The sequence below is a fragment of the Tiliqua scincoides genome, chromosome 4, assembly GCF_035046505.1.
Source record: "Tiliqua scincoides isolate rTilSci1 chromosome 4, rTilSci1.hap2, whole genome shotgun sequence".
Lineage (NCBI taxonomy): Eukaryota > Metazoa > Chordata > Lepidosauria > Squamata > Scincidae > Tiliqua > Tiliqua scincoides.
In genome coordinates this window covers 20,967,307-20,994,468 of record NC_089824.1, presented here as the reverse complement: position 1 = coordinate 20,994,468, position 27,162 = coordinate 20,967,307, and the positions used below count along the sequence as shown (strand labels likewise).

General features: G+C 40.8%; 1 protein-coding gene across 1 annotated transcript in view; it reads right to left on the bottom strand.

The window, feature by feature from the left end:
* The window catches only part of NUDCD1 (NudC domain containing 1), a 52,526-nt gene that overhangs the window by 7,827 nt on the left and 17,537 nt on the right, over nt 1–27,162 (bottom strand). The window contains exons 5-8 of the mRNA XM_066624329.1: nt 26,787–26,975; nt 19,953–20,163; nt 14,595–14,739; nt 4,077–4,202 (exon numbers count right to left, since the gene is read on the bottom strand). Of these exons, the coding sequence (XP_066480426.1) occupies nt 4,077–4,202; nt 14,595–14,739; nt 19,953–20,163; nt 26,787–26,975 (671 nt within the window). The remainder of the gene's footprint in view (nt 1–4,076; nt 4,203–14,594; nt 14,740–19,952; nt 20,164–26,786; nt 26,976–27,162) is intronic.

Genomic DNA, 27,162 nt, shown 5'->3' with positions numbered 1-27,162 from the left:
CTAAAAATCACTATAAGGAACAAGGTAAGGCCAGCCTATTTATGAGGCATGTGTCTGAAGTCATCCATGTTGTGGTCTCACTGGGCCTGATATTTCTTGTTAGGAACTAATGTCCTGTAATAAGTGAGACTTCTAATTCCTGACATGCATTTGTAGGAAGATGGAACATCTGGTAGAATTCAAATGCCATGACAAATGAGCACATCTTTCGATTCACTAGGATCATTTCTAGATGTGATAAAGAACACCACCAAATATGGTGATTATTGTATCAATGTCAAGCCCATCAAACTTCAGAGAAGCTGATGCAACTGAAATTATCAGTCACTCTAAATATCCTGCTTGAAAGGAGCCTATTTATGTTCTTCAAAAATCTGACAAACAGGTATTAGAAACCAAATCATTTGCATCAAGCTCCATTTCCCTGGTAGCTAGCTGGCAATTATTTGAGCCATGTGATAAAGAGGAACTTGCCCCTTTCATGAACATGCATTCACTGCTTGTTATCTAACCAATACTTTTATTTGTTTCTGTCGCTGTTAATTATCTTTTTGCATAATGTTTTTCAACAATGAATGGCAGCAACCTTTTGGTTTAGATGAGCAAACAAGATGAGTTGTTATTTTTGCATCAAACTCTTTAACCTCAAAAAGGAAAAAAAAACAAATGGAAAAGCAGAATGCTGTTGAATACTGAAGGAACTGGGAATTATTTGGAGAGTGTTATACTTAGTTTTGAAAACTGCCAACTTAATAGCACATAAAAATGGATTTACTGCTTGAAAAGTGTATGCCTCAAAAATGCATGGGTGAAGTGCTTGAAGTGCTATATACACACACATATACATGGAAATAATAAGCTGCTCAAAACAATAAAGGGAACACATAAACAACACATCCAAGAGCTGAATGAACAAAATATTCCTATTAAATGCTTTGTTCCTGACATAGTTGAATGGGCTGACAACAAAATCACACAAAAATCATCAATGGAAATCACATTTATTAATCCATGGAGGTCTGGGTTTGGTGTCATACTCAAAATTGGTGGAAAAACACACTACAGGCTGATCCAACTTCGATGTAATGTCCATACAGCAAGTCAAAATGAGGCTCCATAGTGTGTGTGGCCTCCACGTGCCTGTATGACCTCCCTACAACGCCTGAGCATGCTCCTGATGAGGTGGAGGATAGTCTCCTGAGGGATCGCCTCCCAGACCTGGACTAAAGCATCCGCCAACTACTGGACAGTCTGCTGGTGGATGGAGCGAGACATGATGTCCCAGATGTGCTCAATTGGATTCAGGTCTGGGGAACGGGCGGGCCAGTCCATAGCATCAATGCCTTCATCTTGCAGGAACTGCTGACACACTCCAGCCACATGAGGTCTAGCACTGTCCTGCATTAGAAGGAACCGAGGGCCAACCGCGCCAGCATATGGTCTCACAAGGGGTCTGAGGATCTCATCTCGGTACCTAATGGCAGGCTACCTCTGGCGAGCACATGGAGGGCTGTGCAGCCCCCCAAAGAAATGCCACCCCACACCATTACTGACCCACTGCCAAACCGGTCATGCTGGAGGATGTTGCAGGCAGCAGAACGTTCTCCCTGCCGTCTCCAGACTCTGTCACGTCTGTCACATGTGCTCAGTGTGAACCTGCTTTCATTTGTGAAGAGCACAGGGTGCCAGTGGCGAGGCTGCCAATCTTGGTGTTCTCTGGCAAATGCCAAACGTCCTGCACGGTGTCGGGCTGTCAGCACAACCCCCAACTGTGGACGTTGGGCCCTCATACCACCCTCATGGAGTCTGTTTCTGACCGTTTGAGCAGACACATGCACATTTGTGGCCTGCTGGAGGTCATTTTGCAGGGCTCTGGCAGTGCTCCTCCTGTTCCTCCTGGCACGAAGGCGGAGGCAGCGGTCCTGATGCTGGGTTGTTGCCCTCCTACGGCCTCCTCCACGTCTCCTGGTGTACTGACCTGTCTCCTGGTAGCGCCTCCATGCTCTGGACACTACACTGACAGACACAGCAAACCTTCTTGCCACAGCTCGCATTGATGTGCCATCCTGGATGAGCTGTACTACCTGAGCCATTTGTGTGGGTTGCAGACTCCACCTCATGCTACCACTAGAGTGACAGCACCGCCAGCATTCAAAGGTCACCCAAACATCAGCCAGAAAGCATGGGGACTGCAAAGTGGTCTGTGGTCACCACCTGCAGAACTACTCCTTTATTGGGGGTGTCTTGTTACTTGCCTATGATTTCCACCTGTTGTCTACTCCATTTGTGCAACAGCATGTGAACTTGATTGTCAATCGGTATGGCTTCCTAGGTGGACAGTTTGATTTCACAGAAGTGTGATTGACTTGGAGTGACATTGTGTTGTTTGAGTGTTCCCTTTATTGTTTTGAGCAGTGTATAATAGAAAAGTGCAAGGCTACATTGTCCAAGAAATGGAGCAACCACTACAGTAAACTAATAGTCCACAAGGGTCAATAAATGCCAAAATTGCCTCCACAAATCCAGCCATCAAAACAGTGGGGTGAGAGGGATCACAGGACTGCTGACATCATACAGGACATGGTGTCCTAACCTTTGTTAATGAGCTCAAAAATATGCCCAGGTTGGGGCATTATTTGGTTTTGATTTTTAGCAGTTAAGCGTCACTGGACTGTTGTTTTTTTTCCTTCAGAGTCAATGATTTGCAAGAGCTTCAACACAAACGATATTTCATTTATAAAATAAATTAATTGTTACACCTGGCAATGGTTTCACTTCATGTGCAACTCCACATGCTAATCATTGTCAAAGCTTGACGATCAGTTAATAGAACTCAGACACCAACAGGGAAAAAAAAATGAAAATAGAGACCTATTTTACAAACCTGAGTTCCTTTACATATCCTTCTCTAATCATGTAACCCAGTTTAGGTCCTGATCCTGAGTGATGCATGCTGGCCCAGCATGTCGCAAACATGCTGTAAGACACACCTGAGGCAGTCAGTGCTGGCCCAGCATAAACCTGCTCTGACGATCGCTGCCTGGAGCTCCATGTAAACACTAGTCAGTGAAGATGTAAGACTGGGTTGGGTTCCGAGGCAGGGGGAAGGCGTGGCAGGAGGAGGGAGCGGGCCGGAAGGGAGTAGAGATGGTGGTAGGCCCTGCCGCCATATCCTGATCCCCCTTCCCAGCCCAGGAGACCCAACACAGGGTTCCTTGAATCTGTACCAGCTCAACAGCAGGCGCAGATTCAAGGAGTACCATTGGGGTTGCCTGGAGCTTAGATGGCGTAAGGGAGCATAAGCTCCCTTACTCTGAGTAGCTCTGGTAGTGCTTCCCAACTGCTTGGGATGCAGCAGTAGCCATTTTGGTGCTGCTGCAGGCCCGGGTGCTGGGAAGCTCAGGATTCGGTTGTCAGTTTATAAATGGAAAAAAAAATGGACACTAGTTAGCTGCCTTAACATAATTACAGAACACAAGTAGATAAAAGTAACAGATTTTATCAGGGTCTTTCATGTAATTATATTCAAAGTTAAGGCTCAGAGTCCTCTGAGATTCCATTATGTATCCCAGCTGGGCACCAAAGTGAAATACAGTAGATATCCTGAAACTATTTCTACAAGACATATGGCCATATAAAGCTTTCGGAGAAAAAGACATACTTCCCACAGGGGAAACATCAGCAATAAGGCACCTTCTCAAAATACCACACAAACATTTTTTCACAGAAATAAAGTAAACCCATGAAATATATTTACAAACAAGAGCAGCAAACAGAATAATGACATAGGCAGTATGCATTACATTCAAGGTCAATTGCACAGGTTTCTTTCCACTACTGCTCCAACTAAGCTGATCATGCATCCTATTTTCAAAGGGCTGAACTACACATTCTGAGTATTTCTATGAATTCTTTTTTCTTTGAAATGTAAAGCAGCTGCAGGTGGCTTCAAACTGAGAATAGAATTGGCAGATGGGGTGAGAAATGTACAAAATCACTGCGCAAAAAATGGAATATTCACTTCCCTGCTGGTAGTCCTGTGATTAAGGATCCTGAAAATATCATCTTATACTTACCACATGAGTGACCTTCAAGGTGTTACCATCGAATCTGCATAAACTTGTGCTGTCTTCAAGGAAGAGGTCACATTCTTCTAGCTCCTGAGCATTACATGGAGGATTCTCTTTGCTGGGGTCTGGATTCTGAAACCAGAAAATTAATTTTATTTAGACTCCAAAGCATTCCAAGGATGCAGGAAGTCACACCACTGAAATACAGGGGGGAAAAAACCCACACACGCTAAAACCAGTATCCTCATTAAACTATAAAATGCAAGTGACATACTTCAAAGACAACTCAAAGAAGATATCCCTGCATTCTTAGAATAGGGTCAATTGCAAGGTGCAAATATGTAAGTTCCTCCTTGGCTGCATTAATTTCAGATTACAGGTGAGAGATCAAGTATTCAAATGATCCCTCACATAAGACAACATGTAAAGCTGCACATGGAAAGCTAGCATTGCCAAAGAGTTGACTGGGATAAAACTCTTCTCCTTCAGCCATGTTCATCCATGCAGTTTTTTTTAACATGAGCATTCAAACATGTGTTCTCTTACCTGCAGCCTGAAATGGTACAGCCATTGAAGGAATGCACCATGTGCTTGTAGACATACAACCAATAAAAACTGAAACGTAGACAGAAGATACAAGAATACTGATGTGTGGTAACTGTTGACACACCTTAGAACAAACATAATCGCACAAACTGGCCCTAAACCTTCAGTAAATCCTGGATTATTTTGAAAAATAGGTATGTTCCAGAAGATATAGCATTTTTGGAATTTACAAGACTGGATCAAAAATCCCTAACTCAGGGGCATGTGCAATATCTTGGACAACTCATCTCCGATTCATCTTTGCATCTGCAAAACGGGAACAATATATTCACAGGCTTGATGAGACAACAGATAAAAAGCCATTTGTACTCAAGTGTCAAATTAAGTGCTACATAAATGAATAATGTATTTGTATCAGCTAGGAAATAGGTCAATCAACTGTTGCCAGTTATGTTACTTAACACAAGTATCTACATCTACTTGTGTATACTAATTTTTTTATTAAATGGGGTTAAAATTCATAATTTGCCAGCAAGACATTCTCTGGAAACTAGAGGAAAGATGTCACAAGACAAGTAAATGCATTGGTTTTCACTCATGAGCAATTGATGAATAAATTTAAAGGTCCCTGGGCTGGCTTACACAGATGTCCTGATTTCCTTGTTTACAGTACAAGGGTCACGTCATGTCATGCCGGAAAAAAAGGGGGGGGGGGTTCACTGGGATCTGATTTACTGTATAGGAGCATCGGCTCCTAAGTGTGGAGGGGAAAAAAAGGTCTCTCAAACAATCCTGCCCTTGACTGACTGCTTTTAACCGACAAGTTCAGAAAGCTTCCATAGCTAAATTTCTTGGTTCACACACCCAAGTCCAGGGTCAAAGATGCTGAGAAACTAACTTTAGTTTCAAAAAATTGTGTAAATATGGGAAAGCCAGGCAAAGGTTCCAGCCACAATTCAGGTTTCCTAGGTAACATTTATAAAAGCGCAACTAATGAATTTGGTATTCTTAATTGAGACAGCTGAAATTTTAAATATCAAAACCACTGAAATAGGGGATAAACTTGATTTCTTGGAAGTATTGCTAGTGGAAAATATTTTAAATATATTATCAAAATGGCTAGAACAGGAGATCAGCAGAGCAATATCAACATAATGATATGACTACAATTAAATCTTTTCCTCCAAGGGAGCAGTGCATCACTGGTGCAGTCCCATGGAAGCCTATTAAGCATCAGAGGACATGTCTATTAAAGAGGTATAGTCCACTGTTGCAATGAACAAACACCATGTGGTAGCTGCCCATTGGTTTTTCAAAACTGGAAGAAACTATGCTTGACTCCTGTTTTGCAAATTAACAAACAGATGTTGCTGGTCTCTCTCTCTCTCTCTCTGTGCCTCAGAGTATGACTTAGCTCAGCAAGCTAAACCATGACTTCACAGTACGCATGGTATTTTTCTCAACCACAGCAAAAGCAACAGACCATGGCATGTGCCAACTATGGTTAAATGCTATGCATTTAACAGATCAGTTTTCCCAGTGGGGTCATATCTACTTCAAAGCTCACAGTCCTGATGTCAAGTAATATCATAATCACTGTAATGTGATGTATTTTAATTGACTGTTAATTGTATTTGTATTGCAATATATTTTAATTGCTTGGTAAATTTTATAAACTTTGTCATTTAGCCACCTTGGGCACTTGCGTCAGCGTGGGAAAGGTGGGAGATTTTATATAAACAAATGAATTTTGCTACTGTATCTATTTTAATTGTTCTATGGTTACAGTATGTGAAGCATAGGATGAAATAAATGTCATGACTAATTTTTAATTTGATTTCACTTTAAGTATCAATCTTCATACACAATTTATTATGCAATTTATACCCTTCTCACCAATTAAACCATTTTAATTTGGCTCTAATCTAACAAATACTTAACATATGCTTGTTGTAGAATTTATATTCCTATTACCATGCTGGTACATTGCTTCAAGATACTATTTGCAATCTATTGCAAATAGATTACTCCTGTCATCTATTATCAAACAACTGTTTTATGTTCTTAAAAGCTTTGCAAGATCTTGTAGTTCAGTGATTGAAACAATACTTCCAAAGAAAGCTTTAAGCACAATGATCCTTTTGGAGCATTTTTTAATATCACATAGGTTTTACCAACCCATTTTCAACTTATCATTCAATTGGTCTGAGCCAAAGATGTACCTGTCAAACTTAGAGTGTGGTTCTAAAGTTAATCTCTAATACTCTACTGGTTTCCACAAATAATCCAGATGGTCATTAGTGACCACAATCTTCTGCAACTATTAGGTGATTCTTGTCCTGTACAGGCGTATGGCCTGATCCAGTGGGGCTGTTCTTATGCTCTTATGAATGCTAGTAAGAGCTAACTAATGATTTATCAGTGTAATTTGTGCCCCTTGGGAACTCTGTATTTTTTTTAAAGAGTAATCTAATGTGTTCTTAGCACAAAGTATTATAGGGCAAAATATAACAGGTGAATAAACCTGTAGGATTGGATACTTAGTTCTTATTCAATAAAGATAAAGGAACTACTAATTTAGAAATATACAGGTTTGTGCTTCAGGTATTACATACAGTTTATTAAAAACTGTCTCTTCCAAAGCCAGCTTCAACTATCAGGAGTGAATGCTCTGGAACAACAGGGTCTACTTTCACCACAAATACAGTCCTTTAGTTACCAGGAGCAACTGAATAACAATGTACCTGTTCTTAAGGCTTTAATTGAAGGGTAGGATGAAATGATAATGGAACTGCAAATCATGGTATTTTTCCAGGCATTTGGAGAATATATGATGGAGTGGACAAAATGCCTTCTTCTAAGGGCCAGACTAGATGTGAGACACCAAAGACCCAAGATAAGGAAAATTTGGGAAGCTGATTTCTCCAGAGAGGGAGAGGGGGTTTTAACTCTTTCCTCCTATGCCTCCTCCCCAACTACTATATTTAACCCTCCAAAGCTACTATTAAGTTAATGGGGGAGGTATAGACAGATTTAGCACAGGACATAGATATCATTTCTTCCCTGGAATTAATAGCAGTTGGGGCTATAGATTAGGCAGAAGTTCAAAGTATATCAGTTATTTTTCTAGTCAATCCATCTTTAATTTCAGGCAACCATAAAGCAGAACACAGGAGATCATAACTTGTGTAGTTTATAATTACAGGTGTGTGTCACTTAACTGTCCACTTAAAGACATATAGGATGGCAGTCAAAGCACAACAAAGAGGCTCTTAATGAGGCCGTCAGGGCTCTCATAGCCTGCAGCAGGGTGTCTGTTTACACAACAAAGAGGTTCTTAATACAAAGAAGAGCAAATCTATCTCCACTAGCCTATGCAGCCAGATAGTGTCTGGCAAGGAATGTCTGTTTACACAACAAAGGCACCAGATTGGGCTGAAGGTTTGCTTAAGGACTTAACTTCATAATAATGGGTATTGGAGAACATATCCCCATTGTTAAGAGACGCACACCTGTATTAGAATTGGCCCTGCTAATTCTTGATGTACACAAAGTTTCTGAGGAAGGAAAGAAAGAACGAAACCCTGAATACTATGAATGGACTGGTATTATATAAAACACAGAACCTAAGCTGCAAAACATTGTCTAACAATCTCACTTTAAGTACGATAGGATCTTTTTGGCAGAGACAACTCTTCTATGGAACATTCTCTGTTTGATTACTATTGGCTTTCATGAAACAAGATAAGACTTTTTTATAAAGACAAGTTTTTTGAAAGAGCTGATAACAATTCTGCTTTCTCCAGGTCCGCTTTATGTGCTGTCTTCAGTTAATTGAATTAAAAAGCTTTGCAATCTTGATGTTTTATCTGTCACATTTTGCTGTCATTTCATTATTGTAAACTTCCTTGTAGGCTTGCTGAGCTGAAAGCCAGGACAAAAGTAGGAAATAACACGTACATCTTATCTAACAGTGACAACTGGAACACATGCCTGAAGTATCCCAACTGCATTGTATTAGCCTGTGATCTGCTGTGTAAGTTAAAATGGGAGCAGGATCAGAGCAAGGGACTTTGAAAAGCTACTTGACCAAGCTGCACTGCAGCTTAACCACAGTGAAGTATTCAGGAGATTGTGCTGAAGTGAAAACAGCACAATGCACAGCATTGCACACAACAGGTGAACATAGTTTTTTTTTTTAAAAATGTGTACATTTTATTTGTTAATGAACCAGGAAGTTTTAAGTTTCCCACAGTTTTAACAATATAGCCAACGTATTTGATTCATTGGAACAACTTTTATATAGATACAGCAGCACGTAGTCTTCTGAACTAAATGGAGTATCTACTTTTATAAAGAATTCTATACAGCTCACATGTTCGCTTACCACTGTGCCACTAAAAGTTGCTCCAATGGCGCATGATAGCTTTTTAATGTGCTTTTGTTTCTTAACAACACATCAAGACCGAGCTCCAATGTTACCCAGCTAAGAAATTATGCACAGAATGCTGCATACTGAAGCTGCTGTCAGACATTCTATTTAGGGGAAGGAGGCAGGATAAAAATGTTTCTGAGGGTGCAATCCTAACCAACTTTCCAGCACTGGCAACTTTCCAGCTGTGCCAGTGGGGCATGTGCTGCATCCAGCTGCTGGGGGGCAGTCACAAAGGCCTCCTTAAAGTAAGGCAAAGTTTGTTCCCTTATCTTGGAGTTACATTGACCTTACCTTGGTGCTGGAAAATTGGTTAGGATTGCACCCTAAGTAAATAAAAATAAATACAATCGCTCTCTGTAAAATATTTCATTTCTACCAAACTGTTAATCAAAAGTACAAACAAGGATAAAACTTTCCAATCTTTACATGCTTTTAATGGGTGAAATGGAGATCATAACTTGTGTTAGTAGTTACATTAGTTTTCTAGATTAAATTGCACTAACTACGAGACTGTGTTCTCTAGGCCTTTTTCCAGACATGATCCTCATTCTCTGCCCCTCCTTATCAAATGGAGCGTTTATTGCCTTGGTTTGCTACTGTCGTTTGGGAGTGCAGCTGGATGCTTTGACAATCTTGTGGATTGAGGAATGTGGTTGCCAAGGCTACAAGTATAAGCACAAAAGATAGGAAACAAAAATAAAACAAGAACAGTGTACCAGTGACATCTAGTGGATTTAAAAAGACATTGCAAGAACCGGATTTGTGTTTATAAGTGGAGGAAGGAAGATAATACACTGAGCACATCTAGTGGTCTTAAAGAACATTAACAAAGATGGCGGCTAAAACAGCGAAAGTCCGAAGCTTGCCAGCGCTGGAGATGGAACTTGGAAAATTAATACAAAAGAAATCAAAAGGGAAAGACTGGAAACAGACTATACAAGATAATATGGAAAAACTGTTGGCAATGGTATAGCAACAAATCAATCGGTACAGACCCAAGCCAGCGTGGATGCTTTAACTAAACAGATGAACTTATAAGAAAAGATCAAGATAAAATATCGAGGACAGAAGAAAATCAGCATAATGCAGAGACGTTAATGGAAATTCAAATGGATAGAGCAGCTCGAGTGGTGAGGATACAAAATATACCAGAAGAGAAAGATACGTCACAATGGATTGCCAGAAGGGATTGATACATCGATGGAGGAGATATTTAAAGAACTGGATCCAGTGAGAAGAGTGAGCACTTTTTATCTGAGAAAACACAAATGACCAAGAGAAACTTATGTGAAATTCATCAGAACCTTAAATTACTGAAGGCCTCACAGGAAAAGGAATGGATAGTGGATGACAATAAAGTTAAAATTTTGAGCTATGTTCCATGGAGAATGAGGAAGAAGAGAAAGAGAAAATAATGAATGTGGTGGAAATGGACAGACTTTCAGAAATTTTGGATCACCAACAAAAACCAACACAAATTGAGCAATGGAAACCTTTTCATGCTCAGTTGAAAATGAAGTTTTAGAAATACATGATAGGGCATTTTGATGATTGTATTATATATATAATTTGATATGATATGATAGATGAATGAAAAATGATATTAAGGGGTAAATTTAGAAGAGGAAATTGATTAAGATATGCAATGTTGTTGGCAACCTTCAGTCTTGAGAGACTATGGTATCGCGCTCTGAAAGGTGGTTTTGGAACATCGTCTAGTGTGGCTGAAAAGGCTAATTCGGGAGTGACAGTCCCTTCCACACCGGAAGCAAGTGCAGTCTGTCCCTGGTCTGTCTCCCTGGCTATGGGCCTTCCTTCTTTGCCTCTTAGCCTCAGACTGTTAGCCAAATGTCTCTTCAAACTGGGAAAGGCCATGCTGCACAGCCTGCCTCCAAGCGGGCCGCTCAGAGGCCAGGGTTTCCCACTTGTTGAGGTCCACTCCTAAGGCCTTCAGATCCCTCTTGCAGATGTCCTTGTATCGCAGCTGTGGTCTACCTGTAGGGCGCTTTCCTTGCACAAGTTCTCCATAGAGGAGATCCTTTGGGATCCGGCCATCATCCATTCTCACGACATGACTGAGCCAACGCAGGCGTCTCTGTTTCAGCAGTGCATACATGCTAGGGATTCCAGCACATTCCAGGACTGTGTTGTTTGGAACTTTGTCCTGCCAGGTGATGCTGAGAATGCGTCGGAGGCAGCGCATGTGGAAAGCGTTCAGTTTCCTCTCCTGTTGTGAGCAGAGAGTCCATGACTCGCTGCAGTACAGAAGTGTACTCAGGACGCAAGCTCTGTAGACCTGGATCTTGGTATGTTCCGTCAGCTTCTTGTTGGACCAGACTCTCTTTGTGAGTCTGGAAAACGTGGCAGCTGCTTTACCGATGCGTTTGTTTAGTTCAGTATCAAGAGAAAGAGTGTCAGAGATCATTGAGCCAAGGTACACAAAGTCATGGACAACCTCCAGTTCATGCGCAGAGATTGTAATGCAGGGAGGTGAGTCCACATCCTGAACCATGACCTGTGTTTTCTTCAGGCTGATCATCAGTCCAAAATCTTGGCAGGCCTTGCTAAAACGATCCATGAGCTGCTGGAGATCTTTGGCAGAGTGGGTAGTGACAGCTGCATCGTCGGCAAAGAGGAAGTCACGCAGACATTTCAGCTGGACTTTGGACTTTGCTCTCAGTCTGGAGAGGTTGAAGAGCTTTCCGTCTGATCTGGTCCGGAGATAGATGCCTTCTGTTGCGGTTCCAAAGGCATGCTTTAGCAGGACAGCGAAGAAAATCCCAAACAAGGTTGGTGCAAGAACACAGACCCTCTGAAGTCCCAAACAAGGTTGGTGCAAGAACACAGACTCTCTGAAGTCTGCCACAGGCGAGGTCATCCAGGATCGGACGCAGCAGATGGAACGCTGGGTGCAGCACTACTCTGAGCTATATTCCAGAGAAAATGTAGTCACCGAAGAAGCGCTGAACAACATTGAGTGCCTGCCTGTGCTGGAGGAGCTTGACAGTGAACCAACCCTAGAAGAACTTCACGTGGCCCTGGACTCCCTTGCCTTTGGCAAGGCACCTGGAAAAGACAGCATCCCTGCTGAAGTCCTAAAGTGCTGCAAAGAGATCATCGTCACTGAGCTGCGTGAAATCCTCTGTCTCTGCTGGAGAGAAGGTGGAGTACCTCAAGACATGAGGGATGCAAACATCATCACGCTGTACAAGAACAAAGGTGACAGGGGTGACTGCAATAACTACTGTGGCATTTCTCTCCTTAGCGTTGTAGGAAAGTTGTTTGCCCGAGTTGCACTCAAGAGGCTCCAGGTACTTGCAGAGAGCGTTTATCCAGAATCACAGTGCGGATTCCGAGCCAACAGGTCCACCACTGATATGGTATTCTCCCTTAGACAACTGCAGGAGAAATGCAGGGAACAGCGACAGCCACTCTTTATAGCCTTCATAGATCTCACGAAGGCCTTCGACCTGGTCAGCAGGGATGGCCTCTTCAAGATTCTCCCCAAGATTGGATGTCCACCCAGGCTCCTCAGCATCATCAGATCCTTCCACAAGGACATGAAGGGCACTATTGTCTTCGATGGCTCCACATCAGACCCCTTTGACATCCGAAGCGGCGTGAAGCAGGATATGTAATGATTTATTAGTTTTAGCGATATGTGATGATATATGATTTCCTGCACCCTCAAAAAAAAAAAAAAAAAAAAAAAAAGAGTAATGCCTAGAAACTACAGGTGGGGCCTCAGTATCCGCAGATTTTATTTCCACAGATCTGGCTCGATAGGAACACTTCTAAGGTGTGCTCTGGTTGCCTCTGGAAGGCTTTCTGAAGCCAACAGAGGCCGCCTGCGTCCACCTGCAGCCTCTGCAGGCTTGGGAAACCTGAAGTGATGTTTTTGTCCCTTTTAAGGCATTCTGAGGCCCAGGGAAGCTGATTACAGCACTGTAGGTGGGGCCTTGGTATCCACGGGGGATCCGTTCAGATACAGAAAATCGCAGATAAGCAAAACCTGTGGTTTTGGCCCCTTAGAGCCTCGGTCCCTAAAACTGCACTCCGGTCACCTCCAGAGGGCTTTCTGAAGCCCGCAGTACGCATCTGCCCACAACCTCTGCAGGATTCAGAATGGCCATTTCAGGCCAAAAAAAGTCATTCCAGTTTCCCTTGGTAAGAATCCTGAAAGCATGAGGAACTTCTGCCAGTCAAAGCAGTCAATACTGGGCTCCACGGGCCAAGAGTCTGGCACAGTGTGAAGCAGCTTCCTAGGAAACTCCCTTTACTAAACATCACTGGAGAGAACTAGACCGAACTGAGAAATGGGTGGAATTCCTTTCTGTTGCTAACTCACACTTCCCCTCCTCCCTCCACATTAGCAGTTGCTAAGAGGGAAGGAAGACATCATATGGGAACACTGCATATTACAGACAGAGGGATGGGGAAGCGGATATAGCTCCAGCATTTGCAGCATCCAACTCATGTTTATCATCACATCTCATTTTGTCACACATTCCTTAACTCCTAAAGTGGAATGAAGTGGGACAGAAATCAAAAAAATAATTATTATTGTTGTGAGCCACCCTGGTGACCCCTAAGGGGGAATGGGGCAGGATAAAAATTCTTAAATATATGTAAATACATCAATTTTAATTAAAAAGGAAATCATCATCATCATATAACTGGACAACCATCACAAGGCACAAATCTCCTCTAATTTTATTTCTAACAACCTGTACTAGAAAAGTCACAACAGAACAGGAAAAAACACAGATTGTTTTGTTCCACACTTAGCAGTTCCCTCATTTTAGCTGGTCTAAGCAGACATATTCGCTTCTCAAAAAAGACATAGTGGAAATGGAAAAGGTGCAAAAGAGAGCAACTAAGATGATTGCGGGGCTGGGGCACCTTCCTTACGAGGAAAGGCTACGGTGTTTGGGCCTCTTCAGGCTAGAAAAGAGACGCCTGAGGGGGGACATGATTGAGACATACAAAATTATGCAGGGGATGGACAGAGTGGATAGGGAGATGCTCTTTATACTCCCACACAACACCAGAACTAGGGGACATCCACTAAAATTGAGTGTTGGGAGAGTTAGAACAGACAAGAGAAAATATTTCTTTACTCAGCGTGTGGTTGGTCTGTGGAACTCCTTGCCACAGGATGTTGTGATGGCCTGGATGCCTTTAAAAGGGGATTGGACAAGTTTCTAGAGGAAAAATCCATTACGGGGTACAAGCCATGATGTGTATGCGCAACCTCCTGATTTTAGAAATGGGCTGTGTCAGAATGCCAGATGCAAGGGAGGGCACCAGGATGAGATCTCTTGTTATCTGGTGTGCTCCCTGGGGCATTTGGTGGGCCGCTGTGAGATACAGGAAGCTGGACTAGATGGGCCTATGGCCTGATCCAGTGGGGCTGTTCTTATGTTCTAATGTAGCACTGATTGACAATACACTGTATTTTATTAACACAAAATGACTGTTCAGCATCAGCACAGATTTGAACTATGCAACTCTTGCAAGGGTGTATTCTGCTATCACTTTACCATTTCTTCAGAGGTGAGATGCATCAGTCGCTCAGCTATTGCAGCATTCTGGGCAGAGTCCATGATTAATTCACCCTGTGAGTCACCAACAATCAGTTCTGGCCATAAAGGCCCCTCTTCCTTCTTCATCAAGAAAATCTCCAAACTGGAAAGAGAGAAAAAACATTGGTAGGTAAGAATAAGGGGATAAAATTATGCCTATTTTCCCCGTTCAGATCAGGTGCACCTAAAGCAGGATTTTCATATGCAAGTATGGAAAGTCCAATGAAATCAAATTATTAAGCAGGGTGCGTTGTCTCTAGCTAAGGTTTTACATATTCAGCATACCATGTTTATAGTGATTGCATCATTCAAGCACAGAATTTATTACCTTCAGAAGCAGTGTTGGGCATTCAACATTCATACAAGTTTTTAAAAGTTTCTCTGCACTTATGGCTTTGGAAAGAAGTTTGCTAATGGAGATCAACATGTAATAATGTAATGACCACATGACTGTAGCCCCACAATTGGATCTGGAATACCACAGAAGAAACAGCAGCTTCATGCACCTGTGCTGATCTCATAAAGTAGCACTATCACAAGGAGGAGCTGTGAGTGACAAAGACAGAAAAAAAGGCACAGGCAGCCTTTTTTCTGATCTGTAGAAATCATGCAAACCGAAACGGCTGCATGTTCATCTTCTCCCCATTCTTTGCCATATGGAGGCCCTGGCCAATAAAATTAGCAAAACCCTGTAGAGATTACGAACTTGTTGGTTGTATTACTCAGCAGTCCAAATCCAGCCTGGAGATAGACAGAATTCTCAGTGGTCTAACGATAGGATTAGCAAATACACTGTGCAAAAATAGTTATACCAACATTTACTTCCGTAGCAACAACATATTCAGTTTTCAGACCATTCTTTGGCACAGAATGAATTAAACTGGACAGAATATGGACTTTGCACATGCAAGGCCATCACACACACACCTACCCACTCCGTAACAAATCTTTTTGACCCGAATTTCAAATAAACCCAGAAGAGCAACACTTTTATGTATAGAGGGTCATATAAGTAGGGGTCAGACATTACTTTAAAAGGAAATGGAGCTTTTTTTGTTTGTTTTAAAACCAGGAAGAAAAATAATCTCTTGGCAACCCACAATGACTGGCAGCAATTTAAAGAAATAATGTCCCACTTCTGAAATATGCCCTCTCTCATTATAATCAATGCCTTAAGGGCAAATTCACCTAGTGGAACTCAAAGGAAAATAACTTGTTTAGTGTTGGAAAATAACACTTTGTTTTGGTACTTAATCACACCTAACCATTACTGAGAAACTTTGTTTTATAAAGTGAATTGAATCTTTCAATAAGCTGCTCATTCTTCCTTTCTAAATTGTTATTAAGAATTAGCAGGACAAAACACTGGTTCTGTTAAATACTACAAAATTTACAGTGGAAAAATAATTAAACAAGAAATCTTCCCAAAATCTTGCTTTCCAGTGAAAGCTATGTTAAGAGGAATTACGACAAATGGGTGAAGAACAGACTTGTTGGCAACCTTCAGTCTCGAAAGACTATGGTATCAAGGTGAAGAACAGCTGTGGCATTAATTGGATTGGATATTTCAGAGGAAGTTCAAATAAATTATGAAAACAAGATGAAAACTGATGAGGCCATGTACGCAGGTATCCAAGAAGGATCAACACAAGGGCTTACAATCTAAGGTAAAAGGTAATCGCCACAGCATCATGTGTATACATGAACAAGTTCAATGTGTGCAAATCCTCTAATTTGAGGAGGACCTGCAGACATATTTGTATGGCCACGTGGTCCTCCTTCCTCATTTGCTTTATTCTGAAACAAATATTTGTTTTCAAACATGCATTTCCATATGCATGTCAAAGCAGAATTATCTCACTCTAACACTTCCTAAATTTACCAGTTAGTACCTAAAAAATCTGGGATTCTTTCTGTGCCAACTCTTATTTCAGATTTAGTTACAAACCTACTTGGTTATTATAAATCTTCCACTTGGGAGTGGAGAGAAATTCCCACTGCTCACCAGTTATCCACTCAATTCTCACCCCTCAAATCACTAACAGAGGAATGCTGTTTAAGTTCAATATCTACACATCATGCACCTTATATTTAGAAAGGAAGGTGCTTCTCAAAAGCAATCCAAGTAAGGTCTGCTCTAGGAGCCTGCTGGTGAATGGAGAACATACATTAAGATACCCACTTGTCTGACTGTATGCCCCTCCAGGATTGCTTTGTGGAGAGGCTGCAGCTACTTCAGCTACTGTAAAGTGAGCAAACACAAAACAAAATAATAAAACCATTGTTTGCACTCTTTTCTAAATAGTACTTCTAGCCCAATTGTAAAGCCGTTTATTTAGAAATAATTGATTTCAATGGGACTTGCTTCTGAACACGCATGCGTAGGATTGCATCCTTAAGCAACAACAAGGCTTGAGGATTTATAAGTTTCAAACACATACTGTACCTATTTTTCTCCCTAATTCACTCAAGGCCATCTAGATAAGCATACTGTTCTTAAAGACAAGTTGCACTGAGATGCCAAGGCACACTGTGATGTGGTCTCTGCTACCCAACATTCTTGGCAAGTAATTCATCCTCACTTCTTGCAATCAATCGCTAATATGCCTGCAGAGAAAACATCCAACTGTGGTAGGATAAGTGGATAAGCCTGCTTGGCCGATAAAGGGAATGAAAACAAAAAAATTGTGTAATATGTTACACAGCAGTACAAGGCAGCACATTTCTGTTACGCTGAATAATTTGTTAGGAGGATTTGGATGTACAGTATAGAAAATGTTTAGACCAATGTTTTTCAGTATGTGGGTCATGTGTATTTTGTGTCAGCCACCTTGAATGCCCATGTTAGGGGGGGAGAAAGATGGAATAAAAATATTATAAACATAGTGCTATCAGCATGAATGCATTTCATGTATCTACATGGGAATATCTATGAAAACAGGTTAGAAGCTTCTACCAGTACAACATACAGCTGCCCATCTGCTAAAGGGAACAGCTAACTGGAAGCACAGAGCGCTAATTCTGCAGTTTGCTTGGGTTGCCTGTGTGCAACAGACTATTCAAGGTGCTGATTCTTATCTTTAAAGCTCTAAACGGCTTGGGACTGGATACAAAAAAGAACCACATTACTTCATATTCGCACACCCCTTCCCACATACATTCAAGTCATCATTTGATGCCCTGCTATAGGAACCTGGTTTATCAAAGGTTGAAAAGGCATTGGAAGAAGCAGGACATTTTCAGTAGTGGTGATGCCTGCCTCTGAAATTCCACTTTGTGGTGGGGGATAAGGAGTCTCTTTGTGCACATTCAGGCACACTGGGAAAATGCTATTCTTCCAGTCATGTTTTTGGTACTGGGCAAACTTCCTGAAGTTGTTTCTGTTGACTATTAATGGTTAGGTCGCTGGTTGTTTGTTGCAAGCTGTTTTGTTAATAATAAAAGAATGTTTACAATTTATTAGTTATTATTAACAAAATAACAATTATTGTTGTTTCATGTTTTTCTTATGAACTACCTAGTGCCCTGAATGATAACAGTAGTATACAAACTTAATTTTTCTTTTTCAAGAAAACTTGAAAAAAAGGTGCTGAACCAGATGGTCTGATTTACTGTATTTCATGTTAATAAGGCTGGCACTTGAAGAGGAGGGTCTTAACTTGATAAAATGTGATGGAAATTGGTAAATAGCTTTACATGTAACTGCAGCAAGGGAAGCAGCCTTGAATGAGGTCCTAAACAGGTAAACTGTATCTTATAACCTACCACTGACATTTACTTGCTAAAATAAATACAAACCTGTTTCCAAGCAAAACTGCAAAAGCTAATCTTAAAGGACTATCATCTGGGAAGCATAGGCCTACAACCAATTGGGTTTCTACCCTACCCCCCCTGTATTCTGAAGCAACAGTATAACCACCATCTAAGTTAGTTGAAAAAGCTGCACTTAAAGGATTTGAGTTTCCAGGCTATGATTCACATTATTAGTACGAAAAGCAAAACTGAAATTAGTAAAGTTTTAAGAAAACAGATATCCAATACTGCAGCAGGCATAAAGAAAAACATTTTTTTCCACACTCACTCCCATTCTGAACAGACAGTGTTAGCCACATGGTGAAACCCAGGAGCTGCTGCTTGCCTTATTCTAATGTTATTGATATTGTTAGTTGTCATGAAGGGTTCACATAAACACAGGATACCAATCTCTAAATAAAAATGAGTAAAATGTATGCAACTGCATGGCTTGCAGAAGCAGATTATAAAATGAAGGCAACTCCTCTTGCATAGTAAATCCTGGTGAAGACACCTTATCATGCTCATACTTTCAACAGACTTTTGATTGAACAGGGCAAGATTCCAGACCTAAGTTTCAGAGGAATTCCTCTGAAACTTAAGTACTCAAAAGAACGTGCGTCACTATGTAGTAGTGGCCATTCTTCCCAATCATCATTGCTCTGACCAATGTAGATCACTGCTCAGCAAGGCTATATTCCTAAGTGCTTAGCATTCAGAGAGGTAAAAAGAACCTAAACCAGTTCAGGGTGTGTGTGTGCAAGTGCTAAAATATCCTGTTGTACATAGTTTATCATTCAAAATTCCAAAATAAAAGAGTTGGAAAATAATTTCCCCTTCTAATAAAATACTGTAATTCTAAAAGGTGAATATAAAGACACTGCAGGTAAAACGGTTTGATATTATTCTGCATGACTCATACAAAAACCAGTTACTGAAGCACTTTTTAACTTGAGTGTGTGAATGGGAACCAAAAGAGATTTTTTTAAAAAAGACAAACATGAACTAACCCTAAATTTTTAAGGTTTCAGCTCCCTTTTTATGAGGCTGCTAAAAGTATAGACATTTTTGACCAGGAATATAGTAGTATATATCCAGGGAGGGTTGAAAATAACCAGAACCATTGACTGCAGCATTTTGTAGCTTTTATAAATGCACAATCGGGTGACTGAAACTTTATAATTGTGACTGCAAATGTTGTGCTCTAACTGTGCAGTTGCACCAAACTACATAGAAGCACAAAAAGTAATTACATTAAATCAAAAGTATACAGTTCAGACAATGTATGATATGTGATTAATTCTCATCAAGGAACAAATACTTCAGAAACAATGGCAGAATTTCTCTCTTTGAGTTCAGTGTAAATATCTCTTTGGTGGCAAAAGGCAACACTAAATTTGTTATAGGGCAGCATGGAATGCCAGTTTTTCTGAAATTTAACACCACACTGGGTCCTTTGTTCCCTCAACTACAACAGCACAATAATAACCATCAGATCAGAATATAAGGCACTGTAACAAATACCTATTATTTTCTTTAATTATCCATGTGGAACTTTCATGATCAATAGATGAATAAAAGGTTCCTTCTAACACAGGAAGAGGCTGATCTTTCAGGGTTAGTTTAATATGATCTGAAGAAAAATATACATGTATGTCTTCTTTTATGAAGTCTTCTGGTAGGTGCAAAGTGACTGTCAAATCATCTTTGGTCTGTTGCCAGTAATAGAGGGGTTCTACAAATAAAAACATAAGAGGAAGATAGAATTGGTTACAAACCGCAGTATTGAGAACACTTGTAGGAAGTTTTGTTGAGTTAAGAAAACTAGCTCTGTTTTTGCAATCGAAAAAAATGTCAAATAGGAAATATTATAATTACAAAAGAAAAATGACACTGGTGTGCTTAGTTTATCCTTTATTTGTGCGCACATATCACAGTTTTTTTCCATGTCTGTTCTAGTCCCTGGTGATAGCTAATGGGGGTCAGGAAAAGCACATCACAACATCAGGACACAGATGACTTATATTAGATGTTCCAGAGGAAAAGGGAGAATTAGATACACACCTGTCATTTCTGATAGCAACTATTTGTATAAACTTATTTTTTTTAGTACTGACGAAAGAATGGTTCCTCAAGTACAGGAAGTATGAGTATTCATCAATGCAACGGGCTGGTTCAGGCATGAATCGAGCACATCCTTCTAAATTCCAACATGCAAAGAATGCTTAACATGTCATAAGCACTCTGTGCTGTTGCCCTATTTGAATGCTCTGTTCCCCTTTCTGAAGAGGAAGATTTGAAGAGAAAGTATAGGGGGTTATACACATTTGGTATATGCAACTTAAAAAAAAAAATCCAAATGGCATAGATGAGAACAGGAGGAATGTCTGGATTTTCAACAGTAAGATCATGGGCTGTGAGCACCAGAAAATATCTAAAACAGTTATTCTCAACCTGGGGTATGCGTACCCCCAAATTTACTTGCCAAGACCTTCAGGAGTACTTGAAAAAGAAATGGATAATGGTGGGAAAAGGCAGGTCTGTATTAGAATGCCTTGAGAGGCTAATATGGGAGTACAGTTTATGGAAATGGACTGCCAGGATGTGCAAGTGAAAAAGTGTTGGGAATCACTGATCTAGAACATTCACATGACCAATTCAATCCAACAGTTTCAGCCCTTACTGCCGAATGTATGCCATACTACATTACTCTGAAGTAGCCTGTCCAGCACTGATAAAAAAGTCAAGGGGATGTATTATCATGAAGAGCAAAAATGGTTGTGCTAAGTACAAAAAGAGCCTTCCCCAATGTGGCATGTGGGTGGCAACGGGGGCAGAGGGTGGGAAAACTGGGTCCCAAGAAGGGGACAAGATCAATATTGGGTCTCTAGCCTCATATTTTATTTATTTCTTTATTGGGGTCTGAAAACTGAAGCTAATAACTAATAGATGCATTATTATGTCACTAACAGCCCAATCCTATGGTGCCTCAGTGCCCAGAGGAACACCAGCGCTGAAATGGTTGCTGCTATATCCTATGGGTTTCAAGGTAGTCACCAAAGCCTCCTCGGGGTAAGGGAGCATTTGTTCTGGTCCACAGGATTGAGCCCGAACACAACTAAAGTTACAGCATTAGGGGATAATTTTTGACACATTTGTTGGATGCAAGGTAACACAGTTCATGAACCCAACTATAGCACAGAATCAGGTGTACAATCCTGCCTGTTTTTCCAGTGCTATGCTGTTTGCTTCTCAATCTCAGCAGGACACAGATTGATATTCGGGGCCATATAGGTACAGTACTTGAAAGGTATCTTCTATCTCACTCCTCCAATAATCATTCTTTGGTGCCCAATCTTCTGATCCATTGGGGTATCTTAGAAAGGAGGGCAGGTTGTGCTTGCTCCTCTACAGTACCTCCAACAATGGCAGGATGAAAACTACAGCCAAATGAGCTCAAGAGAAATCAAGTGAGCTGGGAGTCAGTACGGTCCTACTGGTCATATACACATAATTTAGCTAGGCTAAACAATAGTAACTTATCACACCAAGTGGACTGCAAACTCCCTGGTCCTGCGTCACCCTGATCTAGTACCTGACCTTCAATCCATCTTTGACAATGTCTTTTGCCTCTGGCCCTCTTGTCCTGTGTCAGAACTGAACTCCCATGTGTGTCCAGCCTTGGAGCTTTGCCATGGCTTGACAGTTCTACAACAATCACTATCATATGCTTTAGATGTGAGCAGTAATAACTTGCCAAAAAGGTTTGACCACAGCTGTTAGCCCTGAAGCTGTGCATTAATCAAAAAGTTCTATAAAATATAGAGACATGGAAAACATGTGCAACAGCACAAGGTTAGAGGAAGTGGCTGACAAAACACATACTCTGGATTGATCAGGTTGGATTTGTCTGTTGTGACAACATCACAGCATCAAACCACTCCCTAGAGGTTCAGAAATCTCAACCATTTTGCATAATCAATTATATACAATGCTGTGCATGTAGAGAGGGAAAAGCAATAATGAGCCCTGAACACCAGAGGTTTATCTTGAGGCACACCGGTGCTCTCTACCCTATTCCTCAGGTGGTGGCTTATAAACTATTCAGCCTTTCAAATAACTGTGCCGTGATCATTTCTAGAGTTAATAATTATTTCTTGCTCTCAGGTAATTTGAAAAAGATAGATAACATCTAATAACTCTACTGAATGGACACTGCAGTATATTTTAAAACAAAATATATACCGCAGATACTCGCCTATAGTACCTGAAATTTTTGCCAAGTAATCAAGCTCAAATTATCACTTCACCTCATCTCCGGGTCAATCAGAGGGCAAAGCCTTTCAACTCTAATAAGTTTCTTTCTCACGTGGCAGACAGGCACCAAGTTTCTCAAGCAGCAGGTAGCTCCTTAGAAGCAATTTGTTAATCTTTTATTCTCCTTCCTTCTGCTGCAGCCTGGTTCTGCTTTGCAAATGCTTGCAAAGCAGGTCTGTTTTTTGAGACACCAGGATGGGAATCCTCCTTTCCATTTGAAGTAGGCTACAATTCAATGTACCCTTACTTAAGAATAACACCCATGGAAAGCAGTGGGTCTACTACTGAGTAAAAAGGGTTGCAAATATATGTAGCTGCATCTCTCTGCTGTGAAATGAATTGCACACGCCCAGTTATGGTTTGTATGTTGTACGTAGAGCTTCTGGCTTAACACACCAGACACCTTAAAGGTGGATTTGATTCATGGTTCTCCTGCAGTGGTTCCTAACCTTTTTCACTTGCATATCCCTTGGCAGCCCATTTCCATAAATTGTACCCTTCATATTAGCAAAATGTTTGTAATTAATAATACAAGCCCTCATCTCCTCTATATGAAAACCCAGACTTCATGTAATCGTCACAGTGTTTTCTCTTTTTATCTGTTTGAAGAACAGAAGACTCTGCCTTTGCACTGTTTTGCACCAGAAGTATGCTGAGAAATTCTGGGTGATTGATTACTTTCCATATTATGTTTCAGCTTTTTTACTGTGCTGGTTTTCAATCACTGTTTCATACATGAATTGATGACCAAAAACTAGCTATTGGTGGGGCTTTCACAGTCAACTAGCTACCTCCCTTCCTGCCTTGCTGGTCCTTGCAAGGCATTCTGGAGCATGACCTGCCTTTTTCTACCATTATTCCATTCTTTTCAAGTACCCCTAAAGGTCCTGTTGAGTGTCCCTGGGAGTACATGAATACCAGGTTGGGAACCATTGTTTTACTGGTATGTTGTTTACAGTGCACTTACTCTGCTAGTGCTTACAAAAAGGTGATGAAGAACATTTTTATTCTTTTAAAATTCTGTATCTTATGATCTTTTACTATGTTTTTAATAAATCAGAGACTACAGTTCTTAGGTAACAATTAGTGGTGGGTTATTTTTCAGGATCTGGCCTCAAGTAAAATCAGACAAAATTAAAGTCAGACACCCCCCTAAGTTTAACCCCCGACTTATCCAAGGGTCATAGAAAATTCCATGATTTTTGGTTCAAAACCTGCCCTCGGCTTTTCTGTGGGGTCGACTTATGGGCGGGCGTCTGCGGTAGCTTCAGGGCCGCAGGTGTGATTAGCGCAAGGTTAAACTCTCCTGGAGAAATCCTGTGCTGCCCCATCATGAAGGTGGTGCCACTCCTTCAGGACTTCCTTCCTGGGGTCATTATCTAGAAATATCATCCATAGTGTTTCAAAAGTAAATTCCTTTATATTATGTCTGCCTGCTTGAAACAGTCACCAGTCACATTACATTCAAAGTTTCGAATGCTCAGGTACCATCCTCTGATATATATCTATAGCACAAACCACTTATTGAATTAAAAGGCAGTTCCACTTGCCTTTATTTTCCTTTATACAGTTTGCCCTGAACATTCCTCAGTTATACAATGATGTGGGGGAAACATAGAAGGCTCACTGATGTTTCTTTTGAAGAAGAATCTTTTAAAGAAACTGCATTATATCTTTCTACCAATATGGGTCCTCAGGTGGTTCACAGCAAACTATTAAAACAGCAGTTAGTCTTCTTCTTATGGAAGGCTTTTCCAATTATGGATTATCAGTTCTGAACTGGTAAACTCCTTTACCTCCAATAGATGTGCTATGAAATGGGTACCGGCAAAACATAACAGCTGATGAAGGTCACTCTCTGTTAACTGTCTTTATTGGGGTATAGATTTACACGTGGCTCAGGTCTCTTGCCTCTTCCTCTTCAGAGAAGTTCTGAAGGGCTATGGAGGCCAGATCACAGTTGCCACTGTTTTGGTGGCTGCTGCTGGCTGCTAAAGCATCAGCTCTAATTAAAGTTCACAACTACACCTATATATATAGTGATTTAGAGCAGTGTTCTTCAACCTTGAGGTCAAGACGCCAATGGAGTTGCAAAGACTCCGTGTGGGATTGTGGCGACTTACAGCAACGAAAAAGGTTGAAGACCACTCGACTAAAGTACCACCAGGTAAAGGGGGAGGCATCTGATGTACTCCTTCAGGAGACTGTGTCCCAGTCCTGCTCAGGTTCTTAGTAGTTGTGCTAAAATACCTTTTACTAGTGTCAGGTTTCATGGTAACTTTTTCAGTTCTCTCAAATTAGAATATTTAGTTATAGTGAACAGTACTGGGAGGGTATTATGGGGATAGGGAGTGGGTGGTGATGAGCTGGGGGTGGGCGGATAGGCTCTAGGGAAGAAAATGAGATTGACAGTGGGGTCACTGGTCTCATACTGTGTTTATATGGTGGAGTCGCGGCACGAAAAAGGTTGAAGACAACTGATTTAGAGAGATTCCTTTAGGAGCCCATCTAAGATATTTTCAAATTTATGAAATATAACCTATAAAATAAAATAGAGTACAGTAAGATGTCATAAAGTCCAGAATATACGTTGTAAAAAGAAATTATGGTTCTCTTACTTAGGTCTAAAATGGGATTTATTGTCCTACCTGGATGGTTTTGGCAGCAGTCAAGAGTGGTTCCTATCAACTTCACGTGCCAAGTTGACAGGTGCCTTTAGTCTCTGATCTCTTAGCAGTCATTCACGCACCCATAGCCTCAAAGTTAGCCTACTGTAATGAGTTCCACATGAAGCTGCCCCCAAAGAAGGATTATAAACTTTACTGGTGCAGAACTGTATTGCTCACCTGCTGAGAAATGTGTTTTTCTTAACCGCAACACATCACATCACAGCTTTAGCATCTACTGCAGTTCCCTATAGTCCCAAGTAATGCAGGTTGTGGCATACAGGGGTTGGGGGCTCTAGACTGGGTTCAACTGGATTTCAATGGGGTTGCTCTCCCCTGAAGCAGCAAGTTCGCAGTTAGGGAGTGTTCCTGGAGCTGATCTGCTCTTTAGATGCTCAGGTAAGTAGCAGTGGCTAGGAGTGACAACTTCCTCCAACACATCAGATGCATCCTTTCTTGGAGAAGGCAGAGCTGATCTTAGTTGTTCATATGATTGTCCCCTCTAGGCTAGGAGGTATAACACACTATGTGTAAGATTCCTCTAGAAAATAGCCTTGAAGCTTCAAATGGTTCAAAATACAACTGCCAGGGTTCTGCCTGGTATTACTTGCTCTGATGTGTCTAATTCAATTTTTTTGTTCTGTTTTAAATTTGCTTTCGGGCTTTGCTGATTTTGACCTTTAAAGCCATTAAAACAGTCTGGAGTCAGAATAGCTCAACTCTGCTCTGCTTCAAAGAAGGCCTATTTAGATTCCCCAAGCAGTGGGCACCTGGAAGACAGCTTTTTCAGCTGCAGTGCCCAAGCGATGGAACAGCTTCCCAAGAAAGGTAAACCTGGCCCTTTGCACTGCCTGCTTTTAAGCAGGCAGCAAAGGTAATTTTATCCAAACACATTTATAAGTCTTTTAAAGCTGGGATCAAATTTTTGCTGCTGTTTATTTTATTTTTAGATGTATAATTATTCTTTTTTATTTATATATAAAGATATATATCATATAAGGTGGGATATAAATAGATAAACCTTAAATTGTGGGTGATCCAACTTATCTGGGAGAGGGTATGCATCTCCATGTTCCATTATGATCTCCTGGGACAACCGTTGCACCCTCTTAACAGTTAAATTCTCTGTATCAACTTTGGGTTGCAGGGTCTGCAGAAAGAAGTGGCTGCAGCAAACTCGGGCAGTGAAGATTCACCAAAGTTGAATGCTGAATCTCTTTTGGAACCAATGCAAGTTGCTTTTTGATGGCCTCCTAGATATGGTCTAAGCGTTAATGTTTACAGTAACATAAATTTAAAATATGATTTCTACACACTGAAGCTGTAAGAGAGAATGGATTGCAAGTACAATAAATAAGATCATAAACCCGTTTACCTTTCTTTTTCTCTTCCATTTTCTTCTTTTCACTTCCATCACATTCATTCTCATCACTCTGTTGTATGAATGTGTAGGGTTTGTAAGAGATAACCATGAGACCATCACCGCTTGGCTCTATAGCTGCATAATGAGGAACTGACTTCCCTTGGAGAAGTCGACGCTTGGAGATTTCATACCCTTGATCACCTGATTGAAAGAAAAACTCCTCTGAGTCAAATTCCCTCTATTTTTTAGTCAACTTGAGAACCTTTAAGTAGGGTGGAAAGGCAGGGTATAAATTCCTTAAATAAATAAAATGTATTTTTTTGAAGAAAAAAAAATATATAGAATAGTGATCTTCCTCCAGGTTGCTCCCTGGAAAGCCTTGATCATA